At 35.9% G+C, this 13,749-nt stretch overlaps 2 protein-coding genes across 2 annotated transcripts in view; both read right to left on the bottom strand.

Annotated features, from left to right (window-relative positions):
* Nucleotides 1-1,636: 1,636 nt before the first annotated feature.
* LOC127869588 (uncharacterized) lies at nt 1,637-12,534 on the bottom strand. The gene is made up of 3 exons (XM_052412243.1): nt 12,232-12,534; nt 7,413-7,599; nt 1,637-1,930 (listed from the first exon to the last, which is right to left on the bottom strand). The coding sequence occupies exons 2-3, from the start codon at nt 7,557-7,559 to the stop codon at nt 1,637-1,639; spliced, it is 441 nt and encodes a 146-aa protein (XP_052268203.1). The 5' UTR covers nt 7,560-7,599; nt 12,232-12,534.
* Nucleotides 12,535-12,883: 349 nt separating this feature from the next.
* LOC127866221 (uncharacterized) overlaps nt 12,884-13,749 on the bottom strand; it is a 194,771-nt gene continuing 193,905 nt past the window's right edge. The window contains exon 6 of the mRNA XM_052406651.1: nt 12,884-13,123. The gene's annotated coding sequence lies outside the window, so the exon portion shown is untranslated. The remainder of the gene's footprint in view (nt 13,124-13,749) is intronic.

Here is a 13,749-nt window from a genome sequence, read left to right as displayed (position 1 = left end):
TTTTTAGGTTATTTTACATTTACTTCTTTATTTCTACACCGATTCACTTCAAATTGATACTGGACCTCTCTTATGACAATACGGTCAATCTCAACCATGCATGGCCCCATTCCCAACCCTGGGGCGCCCCGCCCACATAGGCCACACCCACCAAAAATTTCCATTTACTATAATTTTTTCATTTCTACACGGATTCACTTCAAATTGATACTGAACTTTTGTTATGACATTAGGGTCAATCTCAACTATGCATGGCCCCAATCCCAACCCTGGGGCGCCCGCCCACATAGGCCACACCCACCAAAAAATTCCATTTACTATAATTTTTTCATTTCTACACGGATTCACTTCAAATTGATACTGAACTTCTCTTATGACATTAGGGTCAATCTCAACTATGCATGGCCCCATAACCAACCCTGGGGCCCCGCCCACATAGACCACACCCACCCAAAATTGCCTTTACTATAATTTCTTTATTTCTACACCGATTCACTTCAAATTGATATTGAACTTCTCTTATGACAATACAGTCAATCTCAACTATGCATGGCCCCATTACCAACCCTGGGGCGCCCCGCCCACATAGACCACACCCACCCAAAATTGCCTTTTACTATAATTTCTTCATTTCTACACCGATTCACTTCAAATTGATACTGAACCTCTCTTATGACAATACGGTCAATCTCAGCTATGCATGGCCCCATTACCAACCCTGGGGCACACCTAGGTCAAACATTCGGCGTGGGGATACGCGTCGGCCTCTGCCGCGCCATTTCTAGTTATTTATTATTTTATAGAGGTCACAGTGACCTTAACCTTTGACCTAGTGACCCAAAAATGGGTGTGGCATGTAGACCTCATCAAGGTGCATCTACATATGAGGTTTCAAAGTTGTAGGTGGACGCACTTAGATTTTAGAGCAGACGACGAGCTGGCTATGACAATACCTATAGTTTTTTCCGAAAACGCCGAGCTAAAAATTAAGAATAAGTGCTATCAATATAAAGTGTATTACTATTGTAAATTTAATATTAACGTTCTACTTATAGATGTTACAACCTATTAAAATCAAATAATTGTTTTAGCCAACCGTCAATTGTGAACTTTAGACAGTAATTATGGAAAAATTTGGAATAGACTTTTTAAGATTAGGAATTGGGCTGAATTGTTGCCCCAACTTTGACAGTATAAATAACTCTTTAAGGTCATACCAGCTACTCAAGAAGCTGAGATGACATGCATGCCTAATTGATATTGCTTATGGCCGAGTTGAGAGTCAAAGGGCATACTGGTTGACACATCCAAACTGCTGTCATTTTTTTACGCCTTGTCTATTGCCAATTCAATGTTTGGTCAATTGGGCTTGGAGTGCAAAGTAACAAACCCTGATGGGTTAACCTTTAGCACCTCGTTTCAGATGTCAGAATTCACGCCTGAGGCATGCCCAGGGATGTACCATGAGTGTTCAAAATGAAGTTGTTACTGCCTTTGTACAGGCTATCCAACTTTTTATTGTTTTGATATTCTTTCTGGTGTCCAACAGCGAGAACTGATTGTTAGCTTTAACATAACTTTTGCTATAACTCCTCGTGTCTGAAACACGTGTTCCTATCCCGGCACTCAAGCTGAACTAACTCAGGCTCGAGTGTGGTTCACTCAACAAGGACATTGCAGTTGTTGAGAACAGTGCACGAGAACTCAACGTGCTCAGAATTTCCTGCAAAAGAATGGAATCGTTCAACAAAGCTGACCTTTTGAGGCTGTAAGTCAAGGTGGAGGCGCTAGGGTCAGGTCGAGTGGAAGGGTCGTCGTGGACCGAGGCTTCTAGGGTCAGGTGGAGGGGAAGGTTCGTCCTTGACTGAGGCTCATGCGGGCTGGACTGGTGCTGTTGCCGCGCCAAATCAATATCGATGATGGTGCTCTTCTGAAAACAACACAATGGGTGATATGAACTTGAAACAAAGGTTTGTATTTCAATTTATAAAAAAACTATGCATTTTTAAACAGCAAATCTTCATTCTTATGAATTTTTAATCTGGCATATCCTTGCAGGTTCCATGTCCAAAATAGCATACACATGAATCAAATCAGACCATTATATATTTAAACATTAAAAGTGTTGGCAAGTGCTATATAAACCTGTAAATTCATAAAAAAAATTCTAAACTTGCAGAGATTTAATTTCATAAGCCAATATGTGGCTCATAAATATTCAAAACTCACACAAATTTCACATAAGCTAATCAGGGAGGACACTTTCCGACTAGACTTGATTTTCATAAAGAGATACTTTGAAAGAGTCAGTGTTATCCCTGATTAGCCTTAAAGACTGCACAGGCTAATCTGGGACAACAATTTAAGCACATGCATTTAGCCACATTTCCCCACAACACAGCTTATTAATCTTTTAGCAGCTCCTTACCTGCATAACAAAAAAGGGAACATCAACTTGTACAAAATATATAGAGGATATTTTTGTTGGATTCTATGGGATATCAATTTTATTTCACGAGTGATCATATAAAATAATATTTTCACAAGTGGCGCTGCCACGAGTGAAAATATGTATTTTTTATGATAACAAGTGAATTAAAGCCGATATTCCATCGAATCCAACACATTTTCTTTTTATTTTATGCTTTTGTCACCGCTTATTTATATTGTACAAGAATTCAACTGGATAGTTTCGTTGGATTTATTACGCCATTTCGTCGAAAAAATGAGAGCATAAAATAAAATGTTTTTTATCGGTTCTCATTCTATTTATCACTTTACTTTTACAATGCTTTCACAGATGTTTTACTGTAAATATATGTTTCAATACATGGGAGGCAAACATTTGACATTAATGTCTTTCTAAAGTTGCAAAAACATTAATACATTTTTACCATGTCTTTACAGATCTTTGAATGTTAAAATCTATTAAAATTCACAAAAGACAAAAAATCAAAAGTAAATAAACATGTAACATGTAACAAGCTGTATACATGGGTGAAAGTAAAAAATAAGGAAAATAAGGAAATATTTTAGCTGGGAGCCGCAGGGCCGAAGGCCCCCGGAAGCTCCTAAAGGATAGCAAAATGATTTGCAAATAGGAAGCTATCCTCAAGTATAAGACCAACATATGTTGACAGTAATTCTTGCAGCTTACTTAACATGCATTCAATGGAAAACAAACAATGTTTATGTTTGTAAATGTACAATAACTTTATTCAGTCATTTAATCTATTAATTTTGTTTATTAAGCATACACTCTTACCTTAAAGAATTACTATAAATGTTTAATTATGAACACTAAAAATTGAAAATAGACTAGATACGTCTGGAATCGATCGTATTTTGTTTATTTTGTGTGTCGGTATTGCTGGACACATGGCCTACCCCCCCCCCCCCCCCCCCCCAACAAAATCTTATCAGATTTACTTGATTCACGAAAACGACAACTATCCTTAGTTGTAATACAATGTAAATATTAACTGCTGAATATGTTATAATTTTTAGAAATTTGATATTATGCTTATTTTTGAACATTTAGTCCAAATAGGTTCCCTCCATACATGTTTTATTGTATTATTGCATTTGTTCTGTCTGTCTTTATTTAAATAAATTTCTCTCTTTATTAACATAAATTTTGAGTCCACACTCTAACAAGAATAAGTGTCCTAGCTTGAAAACGGATTTACTTTCATGGCTTTGATAAAAGGTTAAAAAAGCATGAGAACCATGCAATCTTAGCTCTGTAAATTATAAAATAAGATTGCTTAACAACTATTGTATCTCTGTAAATTATAAAATAAGATTGCTTAGCAACTATTGTAGCTCAGTAAATTATAAAATAAGATTACTGAACAACTTTTGTAGCTCTGTAAATTATAAAATTAAATGGCTTAACAACTATTGTAGCTCTGTAATTTATCAAATAAGATTGCTTAACAACTATTGTAGCTCTGTAAATTATAAAATTAAATGGCTTAACAACTATTGTAGCTCTGTAAATTATAAAATTAAATGGCTTAACAACTATTGTAGCTCTGTAAATTATAAAATAAGATTGCTTAACAACTATTTTTAATTGGCATATACATGCACGTCATTGTCTTAATAACCACTGTTTGTTATACCATATTTGTTCTCATCAGAATTTTGGACAAACTGGAAGAGGAATTAACTTTAGCCTTGTTCTGGGAAAAATGGGCTTTACTAATGTGCATAATGTGGTGCAACATTAGCCTGTGCAGTCCTGACAGGCTAACCAAACACAACACTTTTTGCCAAGACTTGATTTTGGTTGAGAAGAAATTTCCTTTTAACAAAAAGTCCCTCAACAGCGGAATGTGCTGTCCCTGATAAGCCAATGTATGCAATGCAAACGCTAATCTTTGGATGGCACATAACATGAATTAAGCCCTGTTTTCCCAGAACCTTGTATCGCCTTATAAAACCATGTAACAGATTGTAGGCAGACTAACTTTGAGCCTCATTGTGAGATAACAGGGCTTACTGTAACAGATTGTAGGCAGACTTACTTTGAGCCTCATTATGAGATAACAGAGCTTACTGTAACAGATTGTAGGCAGACTTACTTTAAGCCTCATTATGAGATAACAGGGCTTACTGTAACAGATTGTAGGCAGACTTACTTTGGGCCTCACTATGAGATAACAGGGCTTACTGTAACAGATTGTAGGCAGACTTACTTTGAGCCTCATTATGAGATAACAGAGCTTACTGTAACAGATTGTAGGCAGACTTACTTTGAGCCTAATTATGAGATAACAGGGCTTACTGTAACAGATTGTAGGCAGACTTACTTTGAGCCTCATTATGAGATAACAGGGCTTACTGTAACAGATTGTAGGCAGACTTACTTTGAGCCTCATTATGAGATAACAGGGCTTACTGTAACAGATTGTAGGCAGACTTACTTTGAGCCTCATTATGAGATAACAGAGCTTACTGTAACAGATTGTAGGCAGACTTACTTAGAGCCTCATTATGAGATAACAGAGCTTACTGTAACAGATTGTAGGCAGACTTACTTTGAGCCTCATTATGAGATAACAGGGCTTACTGTAACAGATTGTAGGCAGACTTACTTGGAGCCTCATTATGAGATAACAGGGCTTACTGTAACAGATTGTAGGCAGACTTACTTTGAGCCTCATTATGAGATAACAGGGCTTACTGTAACAGATTGTAGGCAGACTTACTTGGAGCCTCATTATGAGATAACAGAGCTTACTAAACAGATTGTAGGCAGACTTACTTTGAGCCTCATTATGAGATAACAGGGCTTACTGTAACAGATTGTAGGCAGACTTACTTTAAGCCTCATTATGAGATAACAGGGCTTACTGTAACAGATTGTAGGCAGACTTACTTTGAGCCTCATTATGAGATAACAGGGCTTACTGTAACAGATTGTAGGCAGACTTACTTGGAGCCTCATTATGAGATAACAGGGCTTACTGTAACAGATTGTAGGCAGACTTACTTTGAGCCTCATTATAAGATAACAGGGCTTACTGTAACAGATTGTAGGCGGACTTACTTGGAGCCTCATTATGAGATAACAGAGCTTACTAAACAGATTGTAGGCAGACTTACTTTGAGCCTCATTATGAGATAACAGGGCTTAATACATGTTGCCCTAAGAGTATTCCTAGATTAGCACGTACAGCAGCACAGGCTAATCAGGAACAACACTTTTCGCCTAGACAGAATTTTTGTTTACAAGATATATTTCTTATACGATATATTCAATAAAAGCGGAAAGTGTTGTCCCTAATTTTCCTGTGCGGACTTCTTTGCTAACCAATATTATACAATGGAGAACATGTGTTTAAAATATTATATTTACTAAGGTTCAAGTTATAGAGCTGTATAGGATGATGAACTTGAAATAGTGATTAATTTTGTTTTCTTTATCTTAAATGGGGAATTTAAGGATATCGTTTTGAGAAAAATACATAGTTTTAGGATTGGGAATGGGGTCAATTTTGGACCCGAAATTTGACAAAAAACAACAACACTGTAAACCCACCAAGAACTAAACACCTCCTCGCAAACAGGCTCTATACAACCAAGGCATTAGATTGAATAGATACATATCTAACAAGACTACACTGCAACGCCGATATATCGCGGTTGGTGGGGTCCAAAGATCACAAGCGCGATATATCCGGGGCGCAATATAACTCTAGAAATGTCTAACTTTATTTTATTGCGGTTAATTTGTCAAATTTCCCAATGTTTTAATTTTATATACTGCGCTGCTACATAGTAATACATGTAATTGCAAACCAATTCTACAATCAACATTTTCATAACTACATACGTACCGGTATCTGTAATTATCATGAAAACCAAAAAGTAAATTATATTTTTTATTTTCATGTAAAATATCGCTCGCGAATCAGCTAAAAAGAAGAATTCTTGCCATTAAAAGAACGTATAAATGCATAGATTCGAATTTACCCTTATAAGTAGTCCTAATTAAGAAACTGAAACAGCGTAACGGTAACGATACAGCCTGTTTGAATTTTAGTTTATTAAGAGGAAATGTCAACGTCACATAATTCGCGAGATACCGCAGTACTTTAGTTAAAATTTACAACAATATTTCAATGGAAATTAAATTATCTCAATGTTGTACCCGCTACGAAATTATTATTTACAAATAAATACACCCACGCCAATTTTCGCGCGTTTTTTATCACGACAAAGAAATTCATGACTAGTACCGAAATTTAACGATTTATATACCAGTAAACTGCCAATATTACCTTTGCAATGACACTTGAATTGGTTATTTCTTAAGTGTTAAAAACAACCCCAGCAGTGTGTAAACAACACTATCACTTATCGACTGTTGTTCACGCTTCACTGCGTGCCATAGTAAGCCGCGACATCAATTGAACCAATGTTTTGACCAACTTTCATGATGATTGGGCAAAAATTGTGACTTCTAAAGTGTTTACAAGGTTTCTCTATAGCCAAAGAAGGAAAACTGCCCCGCCCACTGGCGGCCATGTTTTTCAACGGATCGGAACCACTTTTGAACTCATCCAAGATATCATTAAGACAAACATTTTGACAAAGTAACATTTAGATTGGGCATGAAATGTGACTTCTACAGTGTTTACAAGGTTTTTCTTGTTTTTGACTTAGTGACCTAGTTTTTGACCCGGCACAACCCAGTTTAGAACTCGGTCGAGAAATCATTGGGACAAAGCTTCTGACCAAGTTTCATGAAGATGGGACAAGAAATGTGGCCTCTAGAGTGTTTACGAGCAAATGTTAACAGACGGACGGAGGGACATACGATGGACAAAGACCGGTCACAAAAGCTCACCTGAGCAATCAGGTGAGGTAACAAAAAGTCAAAACAGTAAACATGGACTCACCAAGGCTCTGCTGTTCGAAGTGTTGATGTAGCCAACATTGGAGAAGATGTGGTGTGCTAGGCTGCTGCAATACGTCTGCGTACTTAATTTCTTGAGCGAGTTGTAGTATTTGTTAAAGAAGGGGTTGCCGCCGATTTCCATCGACATTTACTTTAACGATGTTTGTATTGTTGGCTAATAATATTTGCTGAAAAGGAAAACATAACATGGGAGATTAAACAACTTCAAACGTGAGACTGCATAACTTTTAAAGGGGCCGTCCAACAGATTGGTACATTGACAAAAAAAGTTGTTTCAGATTCGCAAATTTTCGCTTTTTATGATATTTTTGAGGAAATAGTAATAATGACAATTTACCATGCTTTTAAATATTCATTATATGCATCTTTTGACGATTTGAAAAGACGAATTAAAAAGCGTTGTTTGACGCAAAACGATTGAATAATTTGGAAAGTTCTGTTGTTGTAGTTATATTTTGGGAAACTATGAGGATTGCTTATATAGGTAAAAACTACATTCTCTTAGCATGCGCATGGATGGTCAAGTGGTCTAGGCGGGAGACTTTTAACTCCAGGACTCCAGGGGTCAGTGGTTCGAGCCCTGTTGAGGGTTATTTTTTTCCTTTTTTTGAAGTTGTATCTTTGTGTTTTTTTCAGGAGATTTTTAGGTCAAATGTTTAAATTTATCAACATAAAGCATTTAATGACATGCTTCATTCAATAATGCCAAAATCTGTTGGATGGCCCCTTTAATAAGAGACTGAGCAATACAACTTTAAATGTGGCACTACAAAACTTAAAACGTGAGAATGTACACCTTTAAAAGTGAACATATACAACTTTACATTTGAGACTATACAACTTTAAATGTGTGACTATGCAAATTAAAATGTTACAATGTACACCTTTAAAGGTGAAACTATACAACTTTAAATGTGAGACTACATGTATACAACGTTAAATGTGAGATTTTTTTCAACTTTAAATGTGAGACTTTACAATTGTATAGCATATCTTAAGAAACAAATAGATGTGAGTTGAATACTGTAAGTTTATGAGTACTTGATCACACACGTTTGGCTATGGATTAGACACAGATACAGAAAGACAGATGGACGTCTATGGTAAATATAGTGTACCACATCAGGGCTATAGATTACAAGCGTATGTGACTGCGTTATTACTTAATTAAAATAACCAAAAACGTAATTAAATTCAATATCAAGCGTACAGAAACGCAAATATAAAGTTAATTACGTATTTCCCGTAAGAAAATTTTGTGTCACGAAATGCAATCCTTACAAACACGGGACGTCTTTTTTTAGACTGGTTATTTCCCGTACAAAAATGTACCGAATAGTTTATACATGTATGTCATCCTATGAAGAAAAGAAGGCAGTCTTTCCAGCGGTTATCAATCTTTACTGTAATTATTCATACACCCATCCAATTTCTATTTTCATTTTCTTAAAATATCAAAATGGCTTCTCGTGACCGTAGAAAGAGAATCCTCACACAAACAAACACTTTGGACAGGTATTTAGCCAGAATATTGGGGAAACCGAAAGCTTTTGTGCTGCTTTGCTGAACGATCTGTTGCAAGATGTGATCATTTCTCCCGAGAATTTAGTTCGCCCGTTGTTATCGGAGATTTTGAACGAGGTTGTTAAACCCAAAAAACACGTTTATGGGGAGTGAAAGTGAAAAAACTTTAATAGTGGCGAAACAAACACCCGTGACTGGTGATGGATATGGAAAGTGAAGTTATGAAATGTACATTATGCACAAACATGAAAAGTAAATTTAAACTAACTAATGTTGCTACAAATGTTGATTTATTTTTCACATGCACATAATAATATAGTAATCTGAGTAGATTTTTATTATATTATATATGTCATTCCCTAAATTACCCAATTGAGTTAAAAACGGGGGTCAAACACCCAATTAAGCTCAAAAGTAGGGGGTAAAACATTTTGCATAAACTCTATTGAATTTACAAAAACCCTATTGTTGTCAAAACAGGGGGTGAAAAACCCAATTACCCAAAAAATTATCTATAGCCCTGCCACATTCTATCTTGCTACAGGGGACTTTTATAGTTTTAATAGTTAAATTGCCTATTCTGTTTAAAACTATGCAATGTAAGTGATATTGAATAGATACTACATGTAGTTATACAGTGTATCTACATTATATTGCATCTTTTTGTAGGACACACCTTAGATTTAAAGTTTCAATTCTAGTGTTGAAATTGTGTGCATTAGGATATAAAAGAAATATAGTGCCATCGTTTCTCGCAAACATATGGGCTTTGATTTAAACAATAATCAAATCCAATTACAACCCAAAAGCTGTATCGAAAACATTGACTTCACTAAGGTACAATAGTAATGATTAGCGCTAATTGTTTACAACTGTAGTATCCGTTTTGTGTTTTTCAGGTGTTGCAGGCAAACGGCGGATCTGGATCAAATACAATAACGCTTTATGATCAACAACTGACTGATACAGAATCTGAATTTTAATTACAATGAAATAAAAAACGTACTTATGGGTTTTTGATTGTTTGAATTTACCTACATTTACTATAATCTAATGTTTGTGTATCAATTCAAATGTGTTTAATTAATTGACATTATTGTCTGATATACATGTAGTTAAACTGTCTGTCATAAATTGCCAGAATTAAAACTAGAGCTTTGTCAGACGTGACGTATACCACCACATGTCGCATTGACACAGACTTATCTGCATGCTGTCTTCACAAAACAAGAGAATCTAATTTATGGCGATTTTTAAGAAGTATTATGCCATTATTATTTATGGCCATTTTGACCTTTGAACTCTTGAATTCTTGAATTCGTTCGCATGACAGGCCGTCCAATGACTGTGAACAGAAATAATGTAATGAGTCATTTAAAATCTCACAATGAAATACATAGTTATGGCCCGGACAAGCTCATTTATGGCCATTTTTCACTTTAGAACTCCAAGTGTGACCTTGACCTTGGAGATATTGACGTAATTCTTTTGCATGACACATTATCCAATGATTGTGAACAAATGTACCAAGAAATTTTAAAAACTCACAATGAATGACATAGTATGGCCAGGTCAAGATCATTTATGGCCATTTTTGACCTTTGAACTCACAGTGTGACTTGGAGATATCGATGTAATTCATTTGCCCGACACACCGTCCAATGATGGTGAACAAATGTGTCAAATGATTTTAAAATCACACAATGAATTACATAGTTATGGCCCGGACAAGCTGATTTATGGGCATTTTCGACCTTTGAACTCAATTGTAACCTTGACCTTGGAGAAATCGACATAATACTTTCGCGCGACACACTGGTCAATGATGGTGGACAAATGTGTCAAATGATTTTAAAATCTCAAAATGTAAAACATAGTTATGGACTGGACAAGCTCATTTATGGCCATTTTTGACCTTTGAACTTAAAGTTTGACCTTGACCTTGGAGATATCAACGTAAAATTCTTTCACGCTACACACCGTCCAATGATGGTGAACAAATGTGCCAAATGATTTTAAAATCTCACAATGAACGACACAAGTTATTGCCCGGACAAGATCATTTATGGCCATTTTTGATCTTTGAACTCAAAGTGCGACCTTGACCTTGGAGATATCGAAGTAATTCTTTCGCGCGACAAACTGTCCAAAGATGGTGAACAAATTTGCCAAGTGATTTTAAAATCTCACAATAAATGATAAAGTTATGGCCCAGACAAGCATTTGACCTTTGAACTCCAAGTGTGACCTTGACCTTGGAAATATCGACATACTTTTTTCACAAGACACACCGTCCCATGATGGTGAAAAAATGCACCAAGTTATTTTAAAATCTTATGATAAATGACATAGTTATGGTCCGGACAAACTTTTGGTTTAAAATACACTAAGTGACCCCGTGATCTAGTGTTTGACCCGGCATGACCCATATTCAAACTTGACATATACATCATCTAGATACAACTTGTGACCAAGTTTGGTGAAGATCGGATGAAATTTTGGGACAGACCGACCGAAAGACCGACAAAGTGATTCCTATATGCCCCCATTACTAATGGTAATGGGGGTATAAAAATGATGTATTATATTTGATTATATGATATATATATTTATCTTAGAAAAATGGTATTTAAACAGTTATTCAGTCCCACCAACCAGCTTAATTCATTACAATGAACTTGTTCAGGGCATACAGTAATAAGGGCCAGTTACTACAGGGACCTATAACAAAAAAACCTCATTCACCTGATAATAAAAGACTAGTTAATTTACATGTGCTAAACATGGTCTACCTCCTGCAAGTTAATCTCACGGGTTTTTCCATTTTTCCCACCGCAATGTATCGCGGATATGCACTACAAACAAATCAGGTATTGACTGACACAATTTTGTTTATTTTTTTTATCATAAGTTAATAAATTAAAGTGCTGATGCAATAGTCATTTTTATTCAACACACAATTTCGAGCTGACAAAAATAAATGGTTTTACAGTTTTTGTGAAATAAACAACATAATTTTGTTTTCTAACATATATAACTTCAAAATAGTAATAAAACTTAGTGAAATAAGTATATTAAGCCAGTAATTCTCATAACGACTTAGACATGTGCTAGAACTAGGGGCTAGCTCTGTGAAAAGTGTCCTTTTTATGGCAAACTGTCAATTGGGAATTTTAGCCTGTAAAATTATGTTAAAATATAGACATTTTGAGATTATGAATAAGACTTAATTATCAGCCCCAATTTTTAAAATAAATAAAACTGTAAGGTCTCACCTGAGGGTCAAGAAGGTGAGATGACATGCTGGCCTCGCTGTGATTGCTAAGGGTCGAGTTTGAGTTCTACCTAATGTCGGGTTGAGAGTCAAAGGGCATACTGGACCACACAACAAAACTTCTGTCATTTTTCAACGCTTGATCTAGTATCAACTCAATGCGAGGCTGTTTTGTCTTGGAGTGTGAAGTGCTTGTAACAAACCATGATGGGTACACCTTAGGCACCGTGTTAATGTTGTTGGGAAGAATTTGCGCCTGAACCACACCTGATGTATTCATCGTGCTATGAGTGTTCATAACAAAGTTTATTTTGTCAGCAATTGCGTAAAAAGCACGTTAACTTTGAACATTTTGGATGCATATGTGGAAAATTCAGGATGGTCCATAATGCTACTACTATTGAAATCAGAAGTAGACCCCGTGGATAGCTTATGCTTCGAACTATAACTCTTTAACTGTTTCTAGATTTTCTACCATTATTCGATGTTGCTCTGTTAGTCCAACAAAGCATGGAACAAGTTATCCAACTTTTAATTCTTCGTACTATTCGTTGTGAAGTCCACAATCAGTGACTGTTGGTATTACCATAACTACTGCTATAACTCCGCGTGTCTGTAATACTTGATCCACCTACGGCACAGGAGCTTAACTTACTACTCAGGCACCAGTGTGGATCAATCAACAAGGACATTGCAGTTGTTGAAAACAGCTTGTAAAAACTCAACATGCTCAGACATTCCAGCAGAATGGTATTGTTCAATGAAGCTTTGAAGCAGGAGGTCAAAGAGGAGGAGCTAGGGATCAGGCAAGGGGAAGGGTTGTCCTGGATGTAGGCTCCTGGGGGTCCGACTGGTGCCGTCCTGGTCAACTCAATAACAATGCTCATGCTCACCTGAAAACAGCAGCACCATGGGTGATGTGAAACAGTAACAAAAGTGTTTATACAACAATCTATAACAAACTAAGCCTCCTGATTGGATGTGAATGTTTTCAATAGAAACATTTCATTCTCATCAATTTTTAATCAGGCGTTTCATTGGTTTCTTGCCCCAAAAAGCATGACAATTTATTCAATCAAACCATTTCGTATTAAAACATTAAAATTGTTGGTCAATGTTATATTAACCTGTAAATTCATAATAACGATTTTTTTCTCAACTTGAAGAGATGAAATTCGAAAACCAATATGCAGCTCATTATTATTAATTGTTGTTGTCTCAGATAAGCATGTCAAGTCCACATACGCTAATCAGATAGGACACTTTCCCACTAGACTGGAGTTTTATAAAAAGGACACTTTCTTGCTACGAAAAATACCTTTGTAGAGGAAAGAGTTGTCCCTATTAGTCTGCGCACTGCGCAGACGAATATGGAATAACAATTCAAGTACATGCATTAAAGCGGGTATATACAATTTTTTATATGTGTTTAATTGTAATATATTGATAAAATATGTTACAATAACACAAAATAGGCAAGAAAAATTATACATTAAAGCCGAATTTCATAAAATGCAGC

This window comes from Dreissena polymorpha, chromosome 2 (genome assembly GCF_020536995.1).
Source record: "Dreissena polymorpha isolate Duluth1 chromosome 2, UMN_Dpol_1.0, whole genome shotgun sequence".
NCBI classification, from domain to species: domain Eukaryota; kingdom Metazoa; phylum Mollusca; class Bivalvia; order Myida; family Dreissenidae; genus Dreissena; species Dreissena polymorpha.
The sequence above is the reverse complement of the archived record's forward strand: the minus strand, read 5'-3'. Positions and strand labels throughout refer to the sequence as shown.

Excerpts from the sequence above, each read along its gene's own strand:
- LOC127869588 (XM_052412243.1), bottom strand. The coding sequence starts at position 7,559 with ATGTCGATGGAAATCGGCGGCAACCCCTTCTTTAACAAATACTACAAC. Across the intron at positions 1,931-7,412 it reads CTTCGAACAGCAGAGCCTTG|AAGAGCACCATCATCGATAT; the intron begins GTGAGTCCATGT and ends TGTTGTTTTCAG.